The sequence below is a fragment of the Antedon mediterranea genome, chromosome 5, assembly GCF_964355755.1.
Source record: "Antedon mediterranea chromosome 5, ecAntMedi1.1, whole genome shotgun sequence".
In the NCBI taxonomy this organism is placed as follows: Eukaryota; Metazoa; Echinodermata; class Crinoidea; order Comatulida; family Antedonidae; genus Antedon; species Antedon mediterranea.
The window spans coordinates 2,237,745-2,262,199 of NC_092674.1; the positions used below are offsets into that span (position 1 = coordinate 2,237,745).

Consider the following 24,455-nt stretch of genomic DNA (forward strand, 5'->3'; position numbering starts at 1 on the left):
ATCACACTTTTTTGTCAAACTAGTTTGATAGTGTAAACAGAGCTTTATGAGAAATCCATTTCTAAAATACTATGATTTTAAGGTCACAGAACAGGGATACTAACATGTTTATAAACCAAGTGAAACATTGATAATTTATGTATTTTCAGTTAATAAGGCATTTGCTTGCAGTACACTAGATAAAGATGTTCATGTGGTGCACAATCAAAGAGTTACTATAGTAGTGATAGTCTATCATTGAAGATCTCTTTAAAAAAACAGCTTCGTTCATTTGTATCTCCATTGAAAATCCAGCCACTGAGATACCCACAGCATTATCAATTTTTTCAGTAAATTGCCTTTACATATTATTATTACTACATATCATTGTACTGCAGGTATAGATATTGTGTATATTGTACATTATTATGTAAATGATAAAAAGCTTTAATAACCTGATTTTCTTATGTTGCCCCTATAATGCAATACAGAATACATTTATTACAGGGCTTTCTTCAAATATGTTGTTCAATGTTTATATTGGCAGTGAAGTAAAAAACTCCCGTTTTCTGCCATCAATATTTAAAACTAGACAAACAATCTTTTCCATCTTCAAAAATTGAAACTTAAAAGCAAGCATATTGTTTGGTCTTATAACACATTTTAGATTCAATGTAAACATTATTTAATATTTTTTGTTTCTGTTGTAAATGTTAAAAAATACACAGAGTTTATATTATGAGTATAACAAATTATACAAATGAATAAATATTTCCAAATACATAAAAATTGTTTGTATAAATTTTGTGTAATCTTGAAACATATGTGGCATGGTAGACTTGCCCCAAGTCTGTATGGTCGGCGTTTCCATTTTTGTCTGAAAATATCATGTATTATACGTATAAAACGCCATATGTGCCAAAATATTTATCTTTTTACTAATTTCGGTCTAAAACCTAGACTAGCGGCATGGCTGCTTTCTAGACACCATTTATGAACATGTTTACGTCCATTTAACATTTATTTGTTTAACTTTGTCGAGCGCCTCTAAACATTACTATTATAGATGGCGCTATATAAGTCTAATTCACTGATAGAGTACAAAATAATCTTTTATTATCGATGCCTTTTAACAAACAGTGAATATCATTCTGTGAGTTTAACTCTCTTCAGATTCATAATCTTCCGTCCGCCATACTTTGAAAGATCCCTGTGCAGCCGACAACATGCAAGCTTCTGTTGGATGAAAGGTCACAGAATGAACCACACCATCCCCTGCATCAGCAATTGTGCTTGACATTGTGCCCTGTAACATGAATAATTGTTAAATGTTTTAATATCATCTATGTAATGTATACATATGTCTGGATTTTTTCTGTCAAATTACAACTCCACTCCCAAAGACTTATAATAAGACTTTGTTTATGTAGAGCATCTTGTGCATGTTTGTCTTGTGGACAGGATTGCCACCTTTAAGAAGAGGATAGTAAATGAATTGTGGTTATCGTTGGCAATTTTCCTAAATGTATAAAATAAAAACAGATACAATATTCAAGTTGTGCATTAACCCATACCTCCACAAGGTCCCAAAAACAGATGCGCCCATCCTCTGAACCACTGACAATGTGACTGTCTGTATGATTGAGACAACTTTCAACTTTGAACTCAGAGTTCTTATGGCCTGTGTATTCTCCGAGAAGCTCGCCATTGTCCTTGTCCAAGAGTCTTAGGGTACTGTCCAAGCTAGAGGCCAACATGCACTGACCATCTTTGGTGAAGTTTACACACGTTACTGGTTCTAATTATAAATATAAGAAATTGTTTTCATGTTAGTTATCCAAATAGACAATGCAAAATGGATGGACACAGTCTGATGATACTACGGGTAGTTGTCCTCTTATACCACTTAGAATTCTAAGAAGAAGAATTCAGTCATTTTTATTTGAGTACTTGAGGGAATATGGCCACGGCCTCAATATTAAATACTCACTACCAACACAGTCCATATGCATCTGTCCGTTCCTCAGGTCATACCTTCTGACATATCCATCCGCTGATGCAGTCAGAAGCTCGTAATCAGATGTCTTCACTGACGTAACGCTGTCTTTGGCGTCCTTCAACACTTGTACGGGATCGAAGCTCTTGGATCGACAATCCCATATTCTTGTAGACGAATCGACCGACCCTTAAAAAAGGACGATAAATGAAATTTTACAGAAAAACTGTACCGTCGGTATCATTAATAATAAACAAATTTTTGTAAAGCATACATATTCACTAAAGTGCTCAAGGTTACACTTTCAATAACATGCTTCTCCCCTAAAGTATATATAGTAGAGGGCATACCTGTTAATATAACTGAAGCTTCTTCGTTAAAAGCAACACTATTGACGATTGCCAAATGTCCTCTAAATTTGCGTAGTGACTGACCTGTCGCAACGTCCCATAGAATCGCAATTTTATCCGTACCGCAAGACGCTATTAAACTGTTATCAAAGGATGACACTGCATCCAATACATCGTATCTGACACGCAAAATAAAATCATTTTTAAATACTGTGGTTTGGAGAAAACTTTAAGTATGACATTGTCTGAGATTTTACTTTGATTTTATTTTGATTTATTTCAATATTATACCATACATAAACAAAAACAGATAAAAACGAAAACAAAAAAAGCAAACATTTTGTATGCTACCAGGGACAATCCTCTAAATTCTCAAAGAGGATTTCAATCCTGAGGGGTCCCCTTTTTTTAAGTGTCTCACCCATGGCCTTGGTAAGTCTTCAATAGTATTTTACGATGCGGATTCCATAACTTCACTGACTTATCACTCCCACACGTCAGGCAGTAATTGCCATCAGCATTAAAACGAACACCGCGTACAACTCCCTGTTTACAGTCGGTAGTACTTGTCAACTTTTTCGGTAGTTCCGACATTCTATGAACTAGACAAAATACAAATCATAAAAATAAATAAATGAATTTTTTTCATCTATTACTTTATTTTTGTAATTGCACTGCAAAAAAAATATTTTAGCAACTCGACATGGCCACAATTTTATAGGTTATATAATACTTAAGCATTGTTACTGGTCCCTGGTGTTGGTACATCTATGTGTGTGTGTGTGTGGGGGGGGGGGGGGATGTTGATGTTGATGTTATGATGGGTTGAAAAAAAAAGGTGGGGACCTACATTACACTACTTAAAACTTATTATTACTACAGAGAAGAGTATTAATTGGCTATAAATAGGTCTACAGAATTCTTATACAAACCTGCTCATTATAAAATGACAAAAGAAAACATTTGTGCTTAGAATAACTTCAAATCGCATTTGGAGACGTTTTAGACCATTTTGTGACTTTCGAAAAAACTTGTTAACAAAAAAACATCAAAGTGTACAGAATGACACTAAAATTTAATAAAATGTGTATAACTTTTGGGGAAACTTGGACAATTAGGGGTAAATTAGGGAGGCTCTCAGTCTTTGTGTTGTGTGTGTACTGCATGTTCAATCAACTGGAACGTACAACTAATGACTCTAGCGCCACCAATTTCATCCAAGGTCTATTATTAAGAAACGCGTTTTGTTTTCAAAATGCGTTTCTTGGCGCGTTTAATCAGTGACAGATTCTGAGATTGCGCAGTGGAGGATTACTAAACGAATTGCTTTAGTGAAAATGGCCGTTCTGTTGAGCTCTCCTCAGTCGACTGGAGCTCAACTTAGATCACTTGAAAAGGTTTTAGACGATGCTCAAAGATCTGGCCGTTTGAACTTAAGTAGTAGAAAAATAAAAGACTTTCCAAAAGTTGCTGATAAATTTGATTTGAGAGACACCGTCGATGTAGGTAAGTTTCGAACACGTAAACACACAGGATAGTCAATTGATGATTGTTCGATGAGGCCACACTGTGTGTACAGAAACATGACACTATTCTGGCTTAAAATGCGGAAGTCAGTGTCGAATTATAAGAACGGAACACAAGGGTAGGCCTCATAAATATATTACTCCCTTCTTCTTGAATGGGGCCTTTATTATTAAAATATTTTGTTTAGTAGTGTGCAGTATAGTTGCTCTATAAACTGAGAATTTATTAATTTTATTGCAGTTAAATTGATATCCTCATTCATATAAAAACATAACAAAACAAATACTGGCCTCTATACTCTAACTAGGCTTGTTAGTATCATTTTATTAAATTTACTAACACTTAACAGTGAGGTACTCCGAAGACTGTTTATTCCCTAGGTTTACCCCACCCAGAGCACTACGTGTAGGGCATTGGCATGACAGTAAATAATTCCAAGTAATAAATTGCACTGTCTGTGGTGGTGTGCCCCACCTTTACGAATAAAATGAGGAGGTGTGTGCGTAGGCCTTCTATCTACTGGAATTTTCAATATTTCCAATCTTCGTAGAAACATGTAAATAATGATAAGCAATCTAAACCTTATCTTTTTAAAAGGTATATCGCAAATAATAGTTACAAAGTATGATGGGAAGGTTTATGGGAAAAATCCTATCATCTGACAGTGTTGTAAGTTATTAATATTATTCGTCAGTAACCTAAAGTATGTGTCTGTATATCTATAGTACGGTACCATCTGCCATGGGTCTAGTATATTGGGTCTAATATCTTCGGCCTAAGAAAGTGCAGAGTGCCACAAATCAATACCACCATACTTTTTACAGCAGCACCCTTTTTCGATATAATGATATTGTAATAAATAAACCTTGTGTTTTTTTTCTCTAAAGAAAGCTCTGAGAATTCACAAAATAAGTGGCTCATTAATTTCACTGAATAACTGTAAATTCTGGTTGTGGTTACTCTACAATTACAGAAATTAAGCCTTAATTAATGAACAATTACATTCATGATTCAATTGAAACTGAAAAGGAAGTTGTATTTATTATTTAATTTGTTTATATTTGATCTTGTAAAAGTGATATGATATTCGATATATGCTCACACTAACCATAGGGATTGTAGTTGTCAACAAGAAAAAAAAATTGATATCATTCGCAAAACTTGCGAAAATAATTTTTCTTTAAAAACTCAAACTTTCGCCTGTCTAGGCTCCGAATAAAGTTATAAGTAAACCACAATGACTTCGACGCCGTTGCCAGCAGCCTATAAGTGATAGCAATATAGAGATACTGTGTTACTTGCCTATCAGCAACGTTTTTTTTTTGCATCACTCGCGGAAATTAGAACAGGTTTCTGTTCAGGGAGGCCTACTTAATTGTACAGTTAAAATACAATATAAAAAGCAAAAAAACAGTCCTATGATTCACCGTCAAATACAATAATTTTGTCATCATCTCAATACAGTGTGAGTAGTCTATCTCGAAATGAAGCCCATACTATCTTGAAAAGAAGCCCAGGGGGCTTCATTTCGAGATGGGCTTCTTTTCGAGAGTACTTTTGCAAACTGTAGAGGGGGGCTTCATTTCGAGATGGGCTTCTTTTCGAGAGTACTTTTGCAAACTGTAGAGGGGGGCTTCTTTTCAAGATGGGCTTCTTTTCGAGGTTTAAGCCCATGGGCTTCTTTTCGAGGTTTTACGGTATCTGTAAATGTACACACGTCTGACTAAAGAGAATTTATTGTGTGAATGCGCAGTAATTGTATTTACAAACAAACAAAGTATGCTCTCATATTATGTACTTAAATCCCAAGGAACCACATGTTATAGTTGGGAATTATTGCTTTGGTATAGTCATCCATTCATATCCACCTATTTCTCTTTATTGTCTCCCTGAAAAAATAATTCTTAAAATTGTTGTTGAATATGCCATTTTACTGCAACATGATAGTTATCCACTTTGACCAAAAATTGGATCGAAAAAAATGTATTTACCTAAAAAAACTGTAATTTAAAGCGAAAAAATTGTCAAATTGGCTGCCAGCCAATGGATTTTTGGTTGAATTTAACTATTTATTTTGTCATTTTATAAGTGAAAACATAATTTTTTTTCTGCTGAAGTGATTAACTTTATTAAAACTACAACATTAAACATATTCAAAGCCTGATTTAATTAATTAATTCATTTTTCATGTTTTTGGGGGACAATACATCTTTAAGCGTGTGTATTTTCCATGCAATAGATAAAAAATGAGAGTTGTTAGATGATCTTAATTCTTGGCCTAGAGATAAAGATGAGACTCTAGCTGTCTGTATTAAAAGAACCTTGATATTATCAAGTATGTAGACATAGCCTAGATCCATTGCTTCCATCTACAACAACAGTTATTGTTATGTAATAATAGAATATATACATAGGCTGACATTGAATGTTAATACACCACTAATCTATGTCAATGCTAGAGTTTAAAATACTGATTGTTGTTAAAAGCTTTCAAATACCACAAAATCCACTCTTTAAGAAAAAAGTTTTATCATTTGTTCACATTGGATAGACTTGATTTATAGCCGATTATAGTCCCAGAGGGGGCCAGGTAGTCCATTAGGCCTGGGTAGTCCAAAGAGGCCCGGGTAATCCTAGGAGGCCTGGCTAGTTCAAGGGGGCCCGGGTAGTCCTAGGGAGTCCCATTTTGACCTAAATTTGATAACTAATACAACTGCACAATATAAATGAAAACATGGTATTTATTCATGCACAAAGACTTCAACAATATTATTACTGTTTTGATTTCATATTTTACTACAAATCTGAACGCCTACTACTGAACTACTAAATCAACAAAAGAGTGGGATTTAAAAGAGGAAGTTGGTTCATAATCCTTAGTAACAATCCCATCATATAATTCTTAGCAACAATTCCATATTAATCCTTAAGCTCTGTCTTCACTATCAAACTAGTTTGACAAAAAAAGTGTGATATGCGTAAATATGGTAGTGATATGATATCACCATGTCCATATATGGGCACATCACATTTTTCAATGTTTGTTTTGTTTTGTTTGTTTTATCTTTATACTGGGTGTCTAGATAAAGTTGATAGTGTAGACAGAGCTTAACATCTCATAATCCATTATTAACTTCTTCATTTTGTTATTACAAGTTATTAATATTTGTAATTAAATTAATTGCATACATGCAACAGATGACTCTCCATTGTTAACATTAACAATGCCTTTGTGACCGTGGATAATTCGTTTACCTAGTTATAATTTTAATTAGTATAAATGGATGTTCTGAGAAGCGGCAGTAAGTAATGTATAATGGAATGATGGTTACATGAATCATTGTAAAAAGGGTAGCACAAATTAATTGATGGCAGGTTACACAAAATAATATTGGTTTGTTTTCATTAAAAACAGATTACTGATTTTGGAATTGATTATCTGGATAATTAGGAAGAAGACAGTTTTCATTAATTTCATACTTATAAATATTTATAATCTCTTGTGCTTACTGTATGTTTAAAGTAATTAATTATCGACCTTCATAATTTGTATTAAAAAACAGTATGTTTGAGCTTTATAGTGTTAATTGATTTTGTTTATGTGTTTGTTGAAAATAAGTAAATTATAAAAAGACATATTTAATTAAGCTGTAGATTTCCATCACGCAGGTACATATTTTTATAGTTTGTGTGCTTATATAGTGTATTACAAAAATGGTGCTAATAAAAACTAGAGACAGGAAACTCTAGTTGTGGTCGGTCTATGAAATTGGATAAGAACAAGGTTGGCCAGTACATAACAAGTGTTACGCTTCACTGAACATGCCTATCAATGTATATAGTTCAATTTGAAAGTATCATCAAACTATGAGATGAAATAAATTAATAAATTAATTTTTAATCTTTTACAATGCAATCAATTTTAGGTCCTATTTACACAGTAACATTAATACAAATTTAGAATCTACTCTATGTTATTCCTCATGACACACAATGTGAAGGGGACAGACGATTATTGCTCATGATAGATACAAATTCTACAGGGGTCAAGCTATGCGGTTTTCAGGGCTACCACTCATCTGTGTAAATGGACGTTTAATGGTCGAATCGGCTAGGGTGAAATGTTTTTCTTCCAAATCTCTTTGAAACATTAATTTTTAGCATTCATTTCAATTTCTCTTTTTGCCTTTTATTTTTTATCCAATGAGATTAATTCTTATAAGTTTATCTTTTTGTTGCAGATTTATCAAAAAATAGATTTACGGAGTTACCAGAGGAGATCTGCGATTATTTATCACTAGAGAATCTTAATTGTTACAAGAATGTTTTGAAGAGTATTCCACCAAGTGTAAACAAATTATCTTCGTTAACTTTTTTAAATTTAAGGTAAGTTGAAAAAGGTCACAAACCCCAGTGTGTCTTTGAGATCACTGTAGAGTTTTGGTGTGAAAGTGGTATAAGGGAGGTATCGCAACCTTACGATAACGAAAATGTATACAGTGCTGTAGCCACAAGAAATAAAGTGGTTCAGTTTTCACAAGAAAATGAAACAATCTCTGTTCAAGCCACTTGGTTGTCAAAGACCTCTGTGAAAATGTGGTCAGGTTTAAACCTTACAAACCGTACTGGTGGCTATGGCCCTGGGATATATTAATATGTATCTTAAGCTCTGTCTACATTATCAAACTTTATGTGACAGAAAAATGTGATGTGCCCATATATGGATATGATGATGTCATATCAGTACCATATTTGGGTATATTACTACTATATTTGGGCACATCACACTTTTTTTTGTCAAACTAGTTTTATAGGGTAGACAGAGCTTGAGACGTGTTTAGATTTTTTGCTGAAACTGCTAAATGTTTTCAATCACAGTAGAGCTATGTAAATGATAAACGGTAGGATATGGAAATTGACGGCATAATTCATTACTTAATAGTAATGAGGCTTTTTGAAGTTTAAAGGAAGTGGAATTTAATAAGTGAAATATTCAATGATACACATTAGACAGGAAGGAAACTTTGTTTATAGTAAACTCTGTCAATGTATAAGGCTTGCTTTAAACATATACAGCATCATTTAAAATGGATTTTCGATTTTTTTCATTTTAGAATGATGTTTTGGGGGCTATTAGGTGTTGTTAGAATGTATATTGTTACAAAATATAAATTGGCCCTTTTGGGGAAAGCCCCATTTGAAAATCAAAAAAATTCGCGGGTGACGTCACTTTGCGAATATATTCCTATCCCTCCAATGGACAATTTGCAGTTTTTTGGCTATAACTCTTGAAATCTATGGAGTATTTTCTAAAAAATGCTTGTGCATTTGCAGAAACGTATTTAGAATTTTTTTAGATAAAATTAGTACCGTATACACGGTTATTCATCGAGTAAATGACGATTTAAAATCTTAAAATCAACGGTTTTTTTCTGGCAATACCGAAGTTGGCCTGGCAACGTTGTCCGGGATACAGCTCCGTGCGCAATGATGCGTATCCATATTTTCCGTTCGTGTATTTTGTATATCGTTCGTAATTTATACTGCTAAAATGTGTTAGTTTCTTTAGTTTTTAGTTTAGCAGAATTAAATTAGTAATATGAGATGATAATTTATTTGTCACGAATCAGGCAGTTCGATAACGAATTTTATTCATATTTTACTTTGGCTTGACAATGAGCGCAGCAAGTTGTTGATATCGCTTTGGTCCTTGGATGCACATGAAACGGAGTCTCGCCGCATGATGTGGGTGGTGGATCGACTCCACGCGCTGGATTGGGGCCTAGGCCTAGTAAAGGTTTGGGAGGTAGGCCTTCTAAATTCGGGTTTTATAACAAACGAAGTACATTTTAGGGACCTATATTTCAACAACATTAGATATTGAATAAATTAGTATTAGTGTCAACGCTTCGCGTATCTTTCCAGGCCGTCGACCCGGCCGTCGATCATTCACTGACTATCGGGCGGCATACACGCTCTCGATATCATCGTGTGTATATGTGACGTCGTGAATATAGAGGCTTCCGACGGCCGTTGAAATAGAATATTGCAATGGCGTGAGTAATTTTCGCTAATTTACAATGGTATCTTAAAATTTCGTTTTTACTCAAAATACTATACATTTTGTTTTTATTTGTATGGGTTTGTGTTAATTTAAATAACATGTGTGAATTTCTTGAAAATAGAAATTCTATTTCAGGTCCATTTTAAGCCTGATGTATAGTTTATTAGTTGCTAATATTTACAGTAGAACACAATGGCGGACCCAGGATTTTGAAATAAGATGGAGGGGCCCACGGCCTAGAAATGGTTAAATGAAGGGTGATCTTAATTGGATGTCCTACAATCTTTTGCATTACAATTTGCAAAATTATATTGCAAGATTCTCCTCCATAAATCTCCCCCCCCCCCCCCCACCACACTTTGGAAACCCCCCCCCCCCCCCCCTTTTTTTTTTTTTGTGGACCCCTCCCTTTTTTTTTTTGGGATGCCCCTACCTGTATGTTAATTAAAGGACCACTTACCCTTAAAAGAAACAAGAGGCAATGTGTGTTAACACTACATCCAACCCACATTCAATGGACACTTTGTTGGGCCCTAAAACGTGGAGGGCTAACATTATTATTTGATAATAGTTTGTAAAAAATAGATATATGTAGTTTATATTATAATTTCATTTTAGCTGTCAAAATGGCGGAGTCTTTTTAAATATGATATTAAATAACAAAAGTAAAATATATCTTTTTAATTGATTGACCTAGTATTGCTAAATGTCATGATATTACTTTTTTCTTCTAGTCGTAATCAATTGACTATATTACCCAGCGAATTATGCAATCTCTCATTAGAAGTTTTAATTGTTAGCAATAATAAATTGGTCTCATTACCAGAAGACATCCGCCATCTAAGTTCACTAAGGAATTTGGTAAGTAATTTTACCATTACATAAGGGATACCTACAAAAGGTTAACATTGGGGGCTGAAATTAATTTTATGTTATTTTTTAAGCATTGTCTACACTATCAAAATTTATGTGACCAAAAAATGTGTTGTACCCATATATGGAGATGATGATGTCATATCACTACCATATTTGGGTACATCAACTACATCATATTTGGGTACACATTTTTTTGCCTAACTAATTTGATAGTGTATATACAAATAAAAAGCTGAACAACAATATTGTATAAAAATTGTAAATTACAGGATGCCAGTTGTAATGAAATATCAACACTTCCATCCAGCGTGTCGGACATGGAGTCACTCATGCATTTCAATGTTCGTCATAACCGTCTAGAAAATCTGCCTGAAGGTAAGATAATGCCAATTTATTTATTTAAATGTAATAGTATATCAACTCAGGTATAACCCCAGGTACTGTGTAATCCCAGCCCAGGAATGACCCCATACTCGTCCACGTATAACCTCTACCTCAAATTGTGAGATATTGTACTTGTGAGCATTGGGAAAAATTATTGGGGCTCGCAGTCACCTGTCCAACATCTTGGGCCCACCAAAAAATCATGTTTGTCAGGCATGTACAATTTCACTGTCCCAACGGGCAACCTCCAGGCAACCTCAACTAAATTTAATGCATTGATTGCCCTAATTTTCGAACATTCTGTGAGCCCTGCCTAATACTGTCCAAGTGTTACAAATTGTTTTTGTTTTTTTCCCAATCTTTTTATTGTGTTTTTGTTTCCTTTATATACTGTAGTTGAAATTAATAGTCAATTAATAGTTGATGATGAACTTTGATCTTATCAAAGGAAATATTAATTTTAAATATACATTTCCTGGTTTTGAATCTAAGAATTTCTTTGATATACATTTCTAATTTCTCAGTTTATATTTAATTTACACGATGTATCATTTATCTGGGATGAATACACTATCTACATGAAAAGACAAGCACAAATAGTACATTGTGTCACGATAACTGTTGAAAGAAGCTTCATTGTAAAGTACAATATTTTGTGTGTGTTTCATTCAAAAACAGAATTAAACCGAAATAAAAGGGTCAAATTACATCCAATAAGGAAAAGAATTGTGTACACTCTACAGACCTTGATTTAAAAGGAGCGCCATGGCGCTGACGCTCCTTGGCGCTCCTGAAAACGATCAAAGGAGCGCCTAAAATAGCGCTCCCCAACCTGTTACAGTGCGTCATAAAAATATATATGATAAGAATATTAACCCCGAATACAACACACAGTCTATAATATATAGTCGCGCAAACGATCTTTGTTATGGCTACCCCCGATAGGCTAGGCGCGCCTACGATCTTTGATGTTGCGAGAAAAATATCGTAAACAATTCATTGTAAATATAGTATCAGAACGTTTAATCGGTCGCTCAAAAAGACTGCCGACAGAAGACCGTAATTATACAAACCTAGTTTTTTTGGTCACATGGCATGAAACGCGATACTTTCTGCTTTTAACCGCAACATCTCACATGTTTTTTTTTTTAACTCAGTACGAGAGGGTGGCTGGCCGACGATAAACAGTAATTAAGATCGTGTACCTGGATTTTGTGTCACATGACATGAAACATAATACTCTCTGATCTGATCTTAAACTGCTCACATGTTTTCCCCTCCAAATTCTGGTCGGGCCTTTTCTTAAGCCTTAATTAATATGGAATATATATTTATTTTGCATATATTTTGTTGGTGTCCTAGCCTAGGCTAGGTGTCATTGTTTTTATAATTCGCTAACCCAAGGTAGGATTAAATAATAGTGTAGGCCGCCGAAACTAGACTAGATAGCCTCGACTCTCTCTCTGCGTGAGCTGAGGTCCACGGGCCCGATGTCGTCTCGTCGGCGGATTTCCGTCCAAATTAGGATAACCTATGCGTAGGCCTAGCTAGGGTGGCAAACAATACATTGTTTGTTTGCATTGTCCATGCTTCTAAAGGCGATGACAATGGTGTTTACTAACCCTACGAACCACCCTACGATCGACGCGTAGTTAGATAATTATCATAACAATACATCGTAGACTACGTTCAGAGAACAATGACCTACGATGAATTTTACGTGCGAGAGTACCATTTCCGGCCATCTAGAGGTGTCATTTATCAAAATTCGGCTCGCCGCAGGCCCAACCATGGTGGGCCTGTGCCTCGGATACTTAATCAAAATAATGGCTCTCCTCAACATATTGAGGAGAGCCATTAGGAGCTCTCCTCTTATATTTATAAATCAAGGTCTGACTCTAATTTGACACAAAGAAAAGTGTCTTATAAGAATGTCCCCTTGAATTGTGGCTGGCCATAGTGTTTAAACATATTTCCCCATGTTTTTTCACAGAAAACTGTCCCCTTAATGAGAGTGTCCCCTTAATGAGAGTGTTCCCTTAATGAGAGTTACCCCTTAATGAGAGTGTCCCCTTAATGAGAGTGTCCCCTTAATGAGGGTGTCCCCTTAATATAAGTGTCCCCTTGGTGTCCTAAAATTCATTTCAAATTTTGATTTCTACAAAAAATAAAACTTTCTCTTAAACTATGTATAGCTAGGCCTTCAATTTTCTCCACATATTAAATGCTCTCTAATAGCACCCACTCAAATATTTGCCATATTTGGAGATGGCCACACAGTATTACATAAAGTACTGTATATATCAAGTTTACTATATTTATTAGTAATAATAATAATAATAATAATAATGATAAAGTAATCTAAATATTTTTGGTTTTTCTTTTTTAACATTTAATAATATAAAACAATGAAATGAAGATTAAGGATTTTAATCTTAAGCTCTGTCCACACTATCAAACTTTATTAGACAAAAATGTGATGTGCCCAAATATGGTAGTGATATGCCCAATTATGGTAGGTAGTGTTATGACACTATAATATGGGCACATCACATTTTTTTGTTACAAAAAGTTTGATAATGTAGACAGAGCTTTATGTTCATAAAATCATGTTTAATATATTAACTATTCAATTTCTTTCAGAATTAAGTCGTTTAAAACTGCGTATGTTAGATATATCATGTAACAAGATTACGCACATCCCGGCTTCCTATCGCAAAATATGTACACTAGAAAAATTTATCTTGGATCACAATCCTTTAGTATCTCCATCACCACAGGTAAGCAGGCTTCAATCAATCAATTAGGCCCAGGGGATTATTGCATTTTTGCCTGTACATGTCAAGAATATTCCTTGATCTGTTTACTCAGGCCTAAGAATAGATATTTTAAATGTAAGTAAATATAATCATTGTTGAAGGTAAACAATGCATGTTTTCTGTGAATTGCTCAATAAACTTTTATGTTTGTTGTTCATTTGGTTTATTAACATGTATGATGAATGATGTTGAAGAGGTCGTCGTGGAATGCCCATTTAAAGATGTAAAAAGATAAAAAATGAAGAATTATAAAATAGACTTTAAGTAGGCCATTTTGCAGTTTTAATAAAGTTATTCACTTCTGTAAAAAAAAACCACAAACAAAAATGATTTTACTTATAAAAAGACAAAAGAAATGTTTAGTCTATATTTCGTGCCTAGCTTCCCTGGATAAACCGGCGATAGCCCGTGCTCTCCAAAGGGGAGCTTAGATACGAAAGTAATAAGTAACTATTAAAGTGGCATGTAAAAAATTTGGAAAAAAAATTGTTTACGGGGACAATATATCTTTAACTAGCTAGTGAGTGAATCTAGGCCTAGAATTTTTTTTGCAAATCTGTAAGTCGAAGTTCGTGTAACTCAAATTTTTATACCGGTCCCATTAGATTCGACTTAAGCGGAGTCGACTGTAGCAATATTGCTAAACAAAAGTTTTTAATGAAATTTTTTCCTGTCAAATTAACTAATTATAATATTTACATTATATAGATCTTGAGTATATATAATTTAAAATAGCCTATAATCGACCCTTTTTTATGTCAATTTATATTGCTTCCAATCTACCAAAACATATGTTTATCTAATGATGTAACAGTAATTGAATAATAATTTTATTCAATTTCCTATCATACAGTCTTTCTGGAGCCTGATATTTTTGTCCACCAGGATTTGCATTTTTTCTCAGACTAAACTTATTAAACTTAAGCCTTGTCTACACTATCAAACTTTATGTAACAAAAAAAAAAGTTATGTGCCCATATATGGACATGATGATGTCATATCACTACCATATTTGGGCACATCACACTATTTTTGTCAAACTTGTTTGATAGTGTAGACAGAGCTTAATAGACATGATGTCATATCACTACCATATTTGGGCACCTCATACTATTTTTGTCAAACTTGTTTGATGGTGTAGACAGAGCTTTATTCAATCTATTTGTGGCATTAACATTCTGTAAATTATTCATACGTCAATAAAAGGAACAGTTTACAAATTATGAACTTTGATTGATTTGAATGGAAATTTATTTCTAATAAGCAATAGATTTGTATTTATAATGCATTATACTGTACATTCAAAGTGGAGTGGAATACATGTCACAATACAACAACAGTCATATTCTCTAAGAGGCGCTCATTTGTCTGTCCACAATAATATGTTGATATTGACTATTTGACTATCCCAATACCAGGAAAACCAGAAACTCTCCCAAAATTCGTTTTTACTGTCTTAAAAACACATTCAGAATACCAGACTTTCCATGAAAACCAGATATATAAGGCCAGCCAGCCCAAAGGTATTCGATATTGGGAGATTTGACTGTATTACACCGGATAACCCTCTATTATATTAACAGATTTGAACATGTGATCTCCCTCTAATAAGGCAATTGTCTTGACAACTAGACCATTACTACAGTATTTTAATATGCCTTATGATGTTTTCATCTTTATTTCAGATATGCATGAGAGGTATGATACACATATTTAAATTCTTAGCCAATGAAGCTCTTAAAGAAGAGGGAAGAAAAAGAGCAATGGAGGAGGATAGGATATCAAGACAACAGTCGTAAGTATAGCAATGCCACCAATGTTACGGACCATTTCAACATTTTTCTACTGCTGTTACTGCAGTAAATATCTAGATCAGATCATACAAGCTTCATAAGGTCATACAAATTAAAATCATACGTTATTGCAATAAAATAGAATGTAGTTACTGCAGTAACTGCAGTAGAATTATTTTAACACAACAACTTTACATGTAAAAGTAAACATTCATCACTTTTTACAGTACAGAAGTCAACCACTTCATTCAAAATTGTTTCTAATCTTCTTTTTTGTTTTCCTTTTAGTCATTCTAATTTATCAGGAGACCAATTTCAATATTTCCATGGAAAACCAGGAGAACTACGGAGGGCACAGGGCATTACTGATTCAGGATATGTTGAAGGCGAAAAACGATGGCCAGCAGAGGTAGTGTTCTAACTGGTTGTTTTTTTTTTAACCTAATGTAAATGTTAAGAGCCTAGGATAGATTGGGTTTCCTATACTGAAGATGATAAATCCTGGGACAATCATGGAGACTGCAGGACAATCGTAGACACTCTAGGGCAATCATGGAGACTCTAGGACAGTCATAGGCACTCTAGCGCAATCGTGGAAACTCTAGGGCAATTGTAGACACTCTTGGACAGTCGTAGACACTGTAGGGCAATCGTAGACACTCTGGTACAAATCTGGACACTCTAGGGCAATCGTATACACTCTAGGACAAACCTGGACACTATCGGGCAATCGTAGACACTCTAGGACAAACCTGGACACTCTAGGGCAATCGTAGACACTCTACTGGACACTCTAGGGCAATCGTATACACTCTAGGACAAACCTGGACACTATCGGGCAGTCGTAGACACTCTAGGACAAACCTGGACACTCTAAGGCAATCGTAGACACTCTACTGGACACTCTAGGGCAATCGTATTCACTCTAGGACAAACCTGGATTATAAAGATCTGTAATTTCTAATTTTTCTTTATAATAAATTATTTTTTGTAGATGAACCATAATGAAGAATATATTATTAAAAGAGCAGAAAATCAACGGCATCAAAGACGAGGTAACTTGCCGCGTCCTTCGGCTCTCGTGATTCCTAACGACAATGGTTTCCATGATTCCGATGAGGTTGACGGATCTGATGGTGATATTACACCGACACAGATTCACCCTCCAGATGACGATTTCACAATGGTAATATATATTCTGTGTTCATTTATTAAATTGAAGATTTCTTTCAATTAGAAATTGCTGGTTGATGGCGTTATACAAAATCTTCAACTTTAATATTAATATTGTTTTTTATTATTATTATTATTACATTGATACCGAAACCAAGAAGCAAAGCTAGATGTGGATTGGTTAAACTATATCTATATTTTTTATTTAACCTTATTTATAGAGGGTGACCCTAAACAGCGTATGTTGAAAATCAAGGGGCCCTCGTGATTAGTTATGATAAGTGTCGTGTGTGTGACAGTGGCTGTGTGTATACTAGTACACCAGGGTAACCCCCTACTGGTCTTGAAAGATGTACTAGGTTATAAAGTCTTATTTGAGGCTTAAGGAGTTAAGTGGAAAGAGTCATAAGTTATATTATAATAAAATAAAGATTTAATTTATTCCTAGTATTAGATCAGGAATGAACTTGGGTTTAAAAAGCAAGCATGTTAACCACCATGTTACTGTGACCAAAATTAGAAATATAATATTTGTTTCTTTTTTTTATTTCGAAACCTAAACCAACAGCAAAAAAAAAATAACCAATATAACATACGAATACAAATACTGTACAAAGTACATATGCCTTAATCTTACTAATCTTATAGTCAATGGGTGGAAATGGCATGGATTTTGAAGATGACAGGCCTGCAGATATTGAACGATTAAAATTAGAAATGCTACAAGCAGAACAACTGAAATTAGAACTTGAAAAATTAGAACGCGAGAGAATTCAAGCAGAAATGGAAGAAAACGATCGACGTATTCAGGAACAGGAACGACTTGAAGAACAACGCCGCTTAGAAGAAGAACAGGTACGGTTAGAGGCAGAACAAGTTCGCTTACAAAAAGAGAAACGACTATTAGAAGAAGAACAAAGAAAGCATGAGTTAAAGAGAAAGAAGGAGAAAGTTGAAGAGGAGAAACAGAAGATAGAGAAAGAAAAAGAAGAAGCAGAAGAACAAGAGAAAGATGAAAGGAGGAAGGCAGCAAAGAAAGTACAGGAGGAACAACAAAGGATAATGCAGAGACAGAAGTCATCAGAAAGGTTGCCAGCCACAAGGTGAGTTTGTGCACTTAAATTAAAGCAGTTGCTTACTATTCACAAATATTAATATAATATTAATATACAATAATCGTAATCGATGCGAAACAACACAAGGTTAGTTTGTGCATTGAAATTCAAGTAGTTACTTTTCACAAATTTACAATGATCAAATTAGTCTTACCAAACACAAGATTAGTTTTTGCACTTAAATTTAAGCAGTTGCTTAAATTTTACTATTCACAAATATTACTATCATTCACTACACATACAAATTGGTTTTTTTCTTGCAACAATTTTTATTATATTTTAGTTTTTATTACTAAATACACATTTTGCACTGTGTGTAAAATAACATTTTATATATATGATTTCTATGCATTTATTTTGTTGTATTTTGTGTAGCAGAATTATATATCTATCACATTATATTGGAAATATTATTGGTGGCCGGGTTGTTACAACAAATTTTATTTAAAAAAATATTAATATCATTTATTATTATACTTTCGATAAATCTAAAAAAAATTATATTTTATTTTATTTCATTTTAATCATTTTGCCAACATTTATGCTTTCATTATATATATATTTTAAAATTTATAAAGCTCTGTCTACACTCAAACTAGTATTTTCTTTCTGTTTTTTTTCTCAGCGCTTTGGGACAATCTTTTGATTGTATAAGCGCTATATAAATCAAACAACAGTACATTACATTAGTTTGTCAAAATAAGTGTGATGTACCCATATATGGTAGTGATGTACCCATATATGGTAGTAATATGACATCATCATGTCCATATATGCCACATTGCTTTTTTTTGTCACATAAAGTTTGTGTAGAGTAGACAGAGCTTAATAATTGTTGCTTCAATTTCATTTCATTAATTTTGTTTTTGTTTACACATCAACAACACAATGCTTCTTATCCGTAGGAGACATCCACTTACATCCTCTTCTTTTAATGATAGAACGAGACGACCGACTACTCTTAACACGTACGTCTAAAATGTATTTTCATTACTGATGTCTTGTGCATTTGGTCTTGTCATCTAAGTGGTTTTATATTGTCCTTCATCAGTTAACACTGTTTTATGTGTGTGTGTGTGTAATAGCAATGTTTTGTGATCATTAATGCGTTTACAAATTCACCAATGTTGTTGGACTAAAAGAAATGTGAGAAAGAATTGACAATTTTATGGATGTTACCTTTCAATTCTGACGCAATTAATTGTGTAATCCACTTCAACCATTAAGGCCAATTTACACAGACAAGCGGTAACGGTAATAAAAATATATATGTTATTCCTTATGACCATTTCCACACGACGAAGAGCCTATGGGCGGTTTACGCTCAGCATAGATACAAATTATATATAACACGGTTTTTTCGCTTACCGTTACCGCTCGTCTGTGTAAATTGGCCTTTAATCACTGCCTATGCTAATACAGTACACATTTAGTTTGATTTGGCATAGATCCCCCCCCCCCTCCCCTTCATCCCAACCTTATTTACATATCTTATATATTGAATACTGCTACCGTTAACCATTGCACTGTATACTGTACTATGTAATGTTCTACATTGTTTAAATGTGTTGCAATAATATTGTATGCTTCTATATTTCACTGTAAACACTCTTGATAAAGTATTGCATTGTTATCTTGTTATGTCAGCATGATGTATGGTTGTCATGGTGATAATATAAACATTAGGACCTCCTATTTATGTTTTAAAGGATGCATGTTTTTCAAGCTTTCCATAGAATTCTCAAGTAATTGTTTTGACTTTATTAGAGGCAAAGCTCACGGTGGTTGCCAAAAAACATATTAAAACAATTTTTAAAATATTAATAGCAAAGTCTCTAAGTGAGGAGGTTTCAAAGCGACTTACATTCTTGCCCTTCTCTCAAGTTTCTTACGTAAATTGGAGGTTTTAATGTATTACTAATACTATGCATCTCATACAGTAATAGTATTAGTGCATTGTTTAATTGTATGTGTTGTTCTAATCGTAGTCAAAATAAACGTGAAAATCGCAGGGCAACAATTTCTGGTGAGACTGATACAAAACGTACTACGCCACCACGGACGCCAACAGCGACCTCTAAGGCTTCGACAAAGTTAGTAGTGTAAATGCAATAAAGCTATATTTTGTATATAATATTTGAAATGTGTCGTGAGGTATTTATACTTGCATGTTGTTATGCATTGTCTTTTTCATTTGCATGTTTTTGAATTTGATTTTGGTACTGTTGTGAAATAGTTTGTAAATATTATTATTATTATAAAAATATTGCAAGAAAAGTGCAAAAGAGAATGGTAGAAAAATAAATTGAGAAACATGCAAGAAACTTCTCATGATTGGAAATATTTGAGCGACAGTTTATAATTAGTATTAGAAATATTTGTGGTAAGTATAGTTTTGAATCAAATGCAGAGCAGAATATACAGAAATACATTTATGGTATAAACTTAAATAGATTAATATTAAATTTAAACAAAATCAAAAGATGTGCTGAAGGTCAAAGTTGAAAATTGAGTAATGTGAACGATGACTAAAACTCTATCTACACTATCAAACTAGTTTGACAAAAAAAGTGTGAAGTACCCAAATATGGTTGTATTGTGACATCATCATGTACATATATGTATATATATATAAATAAATGAAAGACGCTAGTAAATTACCAACTGAACATTTTATTGCACTACAGGCTGTTTCATGAGTATGAACTCAATCTTCAGGTGCTTGGCTCTGAATGATAGTCACAAGTGAATACAAAAAGCTATAATGAAGTCTTAAGGCAAACTGTTTATGTGAACAATAGTATCATTCAGAGCCAAGCACCTGAAGATTGAGTTCATACTCATGAAACAGCCTGTAGTGCAATAAAATGTTCAGTTGGTAATTTACTAGCGTCTTTATCATTTATTTATATTTGGCTCTACATTTTGTATCGAGCACTTTCGCTTTCATGGTCTGCGTTAAATTCACCACGATTTGTATATATATATATATATATATTATTATGTAATTTTGTGACTTATATATGTTATCCTTTGTTACAATTCTCTTCACCTGATGATGGGCTATGCCCGAAACATGTCGTAAAAATAAATCTATATTGAGGCAGTTTTAACTTATTTGATCTTGATTTTTTTCTATATCCTGCCTATGCAGCTCTTTGATTTAATCAAAGGATAACATATATAAGTCAAAAAATTACATAATAAAACAAATCAGCCAATCAAAGATGTTAACAAACAAAAGGTATAGTTATAAAGGCACGCCTCCAAAAGCTATGGGGTACAAAGCAGGAATGGTTGCTTATAAAGCAGGAAATTTAAAACAAAGACAAAAGCTTCAAGTGTAAATAATTGTTAATATGTGAATGTCTCTGGCAAAATTAATGTTTAAAAGATCTAAATTGTACATTTATGCCGGTAGGGGCAAGAGTGCCAAGCTTTACAATTATTCTTTCTTCTATAATTCTACGAGATGTCTCAGAACTATTACATACCTTAACACCAGAATTTGTAATATCCGAAAGGGAATGCTCATTATTACAAAAATGGGTGGCTACAGGTAATCTGGGAGTCTTTAATTTAATAGACCTTAAATGTTCTACAAACCTATCACCTAACATATATATATATATATATATATACATATATCACATTTTTTTGTCACATAAAGTTTGATAGTGTAGACAGAGCTTTATGTATCTGCTTGTGTAGTCATTGTTTTCAATTCTCATTTTTTCTTCAGTGGAAATGGAAGTTTAATCAACGGTAGAACCATCCCAGCGAAAACCGAAGAAGAAAAAACGAAGCGCCGAGAGAACATCATATCACAAAGTCGGCACGAGGCTCAACTAGCGAGACGGAGACTGGAAGAAGCAAAAGCAAAGACAAAACAAATGCAAAAATCAACAGTTAATTCTCACGTCAAGGTAGGCACATATTTTCTTTTTATTTTACAAACTATTTACCGGAATGAGAAAAAATCTAAGCTTCATATAAATGTTGAAGTAATTAATTTGTAAAGAGGAGAACATCTGGCAGAATGGAGGTTCAAACTCTCACTCAACTGCTTCTTACAGGCACTGTACAACTGGGGCTTTTGATCATATAAACTTAAAATAGAACTATTCTTTTATTTTTCTGTGCCTTGCCATGCCCCTAAAGCTTGGATGGTCCTTGCCTAAGGTAAGAATGTACCCAAGGGTCTATTTAATTATATGTTTATGTTGTTGTTAAACGTTTGTTATTTAAGTGTAAATTTGTGACATGTTTGTATACGCTTTTTATTTATATTGTCCCCCTGAAAAATAATTTTTTACAATTTTTTTTTTAATATGCCATTTTAATGTAACATAATAGTTATTGACTTCAACCAAAAATTGGATCGAAAAAAAATGTATTTACCTGAAAAAAATGGAATTTAAAGCAAAAAATTGTCAACTTGGCTGCCAGCCAATGGATTTTTGGTTGAATTTAACCATTTATCATGTTATTTTATAAGTGAAAACATTATTTTTTTCATTTTTTTCTACGGAAGTGATTCACTTTATTAAAACTACAAAATAACCTATTCAAAGTATGATTTAATTAATCTTCATTTTTCATGTTTTTGGGGGACAATACATCTTTAAATGAATACAAATGGTTGGGAAAAAAAATAGTGGAGCAGCTCAATTTTTTTACAATCAACGGTTCTTTTGATTAATTTTTGTTTCATATTTCAGACACGTTCACCGAGTACAAGTGAGGACAAGACAAAAAGATTAAATGGAAATGGTCCAGGGGGTAGTGTAAATTCATCCTCCACCTCTAAGGCATACCAAGGGCATACCACTGGTCTAGCAGCACTTAAACCACGTTCATGTGAGTCAGGGGTCAGATCTAGACAGTTTAGAAATAGCCATAGCCGAAGTATCTCTCATATTGAAGCGTTGATATATCAAATGAATGTTTATAAATATTAAATATAAGCCTTGAACATTTTATTAAATTTTTTAGCATTAAATAGTGGAAAACAATCAAGTATAGATGGCGTGAACCCACGGTACACACTAAAAAGAGAAGCGCAAAAGATGCAAGAAGACTTTGCTCAATTAGACATGCTCAGAAAGGTGAGTCGACAACATAATATAAGTTAACTTCTGTGCAGATTTTTGGGTTGTTTTTTTTTTTGTTCATTTAACTAAATGATTAATTAACCTGAAAACAATAGTGTTGCTCCAATTGCAATACCTTTTATATCCAACCACAGTTATTGTGACGCTAATTAGTTAACTAATTGCCATAATGAGTATATTTGTCAAACATTAATAATTGTAATGCAGAATCTCTTTGCATTCCATGTACCTTGGAACTCTATTAGCAATACAGTCTAATAATAATATGTTAAAATCTGTCAGTGTTGTTGTTTTATGTGTTTTTTTATTATTCGTTTATGACATTAGTGATAGATACAACAGCACCCTCTATTTTGTTGGGTAATTATATAAGATTATATTGATTTTGTTTAGTTTTTTTAAATTTAAAATGAACCGGTAATATCGTGGCGGGTGCTGTATATACTGGAGAGTGATGGTGTAATGGTAATATCGGACTAGCATGTGATAGGCATGGGTTCGAGGTTATCTGTACCATACTAATTGCATCCTTTGGCAAGATGCTTTACTCTCATTGCCTAATCTGGTAGGTGCTGCACTGCTGGCTGCCGTGGGTCCGTGGAGGGCCTAATCCGAATTTCCTCACTGAGGACAAAATATTAATACCAAAAAAACCAAAAAAACAAATAATCTATAACGGCATTTATATCAGCAAAGAAGAAAATATATAACACTGCCCTCTGGAGAGAGAATATATTATTTGTTCATCATCCTCCTTATATTTTTTATAATCCTGTCAAAACGTGACAAAATATTAAGAACAACGCTGATTGTAGTAGGCACTCAGTAAGAGCGTAACCTCACTGAACTTGTAATATTTACCATATTTGGAAATATATTTGGAAAAAATGAGAGTTAAATTATCATATCCTTGAGGAGTAATTAGTAATATTTGTGAGATGTTTAAGAATACATTTATCACTGTATGGCTTCTACTACAGTACATGAATGAAGTAATGCAGTAAAAAATATATAGATTAACAGCAGGCAACCATTACTGTCCCTTCCCTATCCTTTGCCATATTCATTTATATAATACTATATTATATTTCAGAATCTCAAATAATTATTGATTTTTTAATTCTGAAATATTATTTATAGATATTTGATAGTGATATATTTATATAGTAGTATAAGTATATAAGTATTTATGAATATTTTTTTTAATATTGCTACATATATTTTTGGGCCATTTCACATTATTTCTCACTATATATAATTATAAA

The 24,455-nt window shown here is 33.5% G+C and overlaps 2 protein-coding genes across 7 annotated transcripts in view; one reads left to right on the forward strand and one right to left on the reverse strand.

Moving 5' to 3' along the window:
* Nucleotides 1-563: 563 nt before the first annotated feature.
* On the reverse strand, nt 564-3,516 carry LOC140049056 (WD repeat domain-containing protein 83-like). Of its 2 annotated transcripts, XM_072093871.1 has the most exons (7): nt 3,389-3,516; nt 3,258-3,291; nt 2,747-2,927; nt 2,326-2,504; nt 1,970-2,164; nt 1,554-1,777; nt 564-1,285 (listed from the first exon to the last, which is right to left on the reverse strand). In XM_072093871.1, the coding sequence occupies exons 3-7, from the start codon at nt 2,917-2,919 to the stop codon at nt 1,139-1,141; spliced, it is 918 nt and encodes a 305-aa protein (XP_071949972.1). In that variant the 5' UTR covers nt 2,920-2,927; nt 3,258-3,291; nt 3,389-3,516; the 3' UTR covers nt 564-1,138. The 2 variants fall into 2 exon arrangements, with proteins under 2 accessions (XP_071949972.1, XP_071949973.1); XM_072093872.1 differs by having other exon boundaries at nt 3,258-3,516.
* Nucleotides 3,517-3,622: 106 nt separating this feature from the next.
* LOC140050132 (DISP complex protein LRCH3-like) overlaps nt 3,623-24,455 on the forward strand; it is a 31,565-nt gene continuing 10,732 nt past the window's right edge. Inside the window, exons 1-14 of one of the 5 annotated variants that reach the window (XM_072095184.1) lie at nt 3,623-3,831; nt 8,094-8,238; nt 10,651-10,777; nt 11,062-11,167; nt 13,820-13,956; nt 15,681-15,790; nt 16,077-16,197; nt 16,783-16,974; nt 17,610-18,064; nt 18,982-19,044; nt 20,065-20,178; nt 21,819-22,002; nt 22,798-22,936; nt 23,072-23,184. In XM_072095184.1, coding sequence (XP_071951285.1) covers nt 3,663-3,831; nt 8,094-8,238; nt 10,651-10,777; nt 11,062-11,167; nt 13,820-13,956; nt 15,681-15,790; nt 16,077-16,197; nt 16,783-16,974; nt 17,610-18,064; nt 18,982-19,044; nt 20,065-20,178; nt 21,819-22,002; nt 22,798-22,936; nt 23,072-23,184 — 2,175 coding nt within the window. In that variant the 5' untranslated portion in view covers nt 3,623-3,662. The remainder of the gene's footprint in view (nt 3,832-8,093; nt 8,239-10,650; nt 10,778-11,061; nt 11,168-13,819; nt 13,957-15,680; nt 15,791-16,076; nt 16,198-16,782; nt 16,975-17,609; nt 18,065-18,981; nt 19,045-20,064; nt 20,179-21,818; nt 22,003-22,797; nt 22,937-23,071; nt 23,185-24,455) is intronic. The other 4 variants (XM_072095187.1, XM_072095185.1, XM_072095186.1 and 1 more) reach the window with 4 other exon arrangements.

Excerpts from the sequence above, each read along its gene's own strand:
- LOC140049056 (XM_072093871.1), bottom strand. The coding sequence starts at position 2,919 with ATGTCGGAACTACCGAAAAAGTTGACAAGTACTACCGACTGTAAACAG. Across the intron at positions 2,505-2,746 it reads AAGACTTACCAAGGCCATGG|ATACGATGTATTGGATGCAG; the intron begins GTGAGACACTTA and ends TTTGCGTGTCAG. Across the intron at positions 1,286-1,553 it reads GTTTTTGGGACCTTGTGGAG|GGCACAATGTCAAGCACAAT; the intron begins GTATGGGTTAAT and ends TTCATGTTACAG.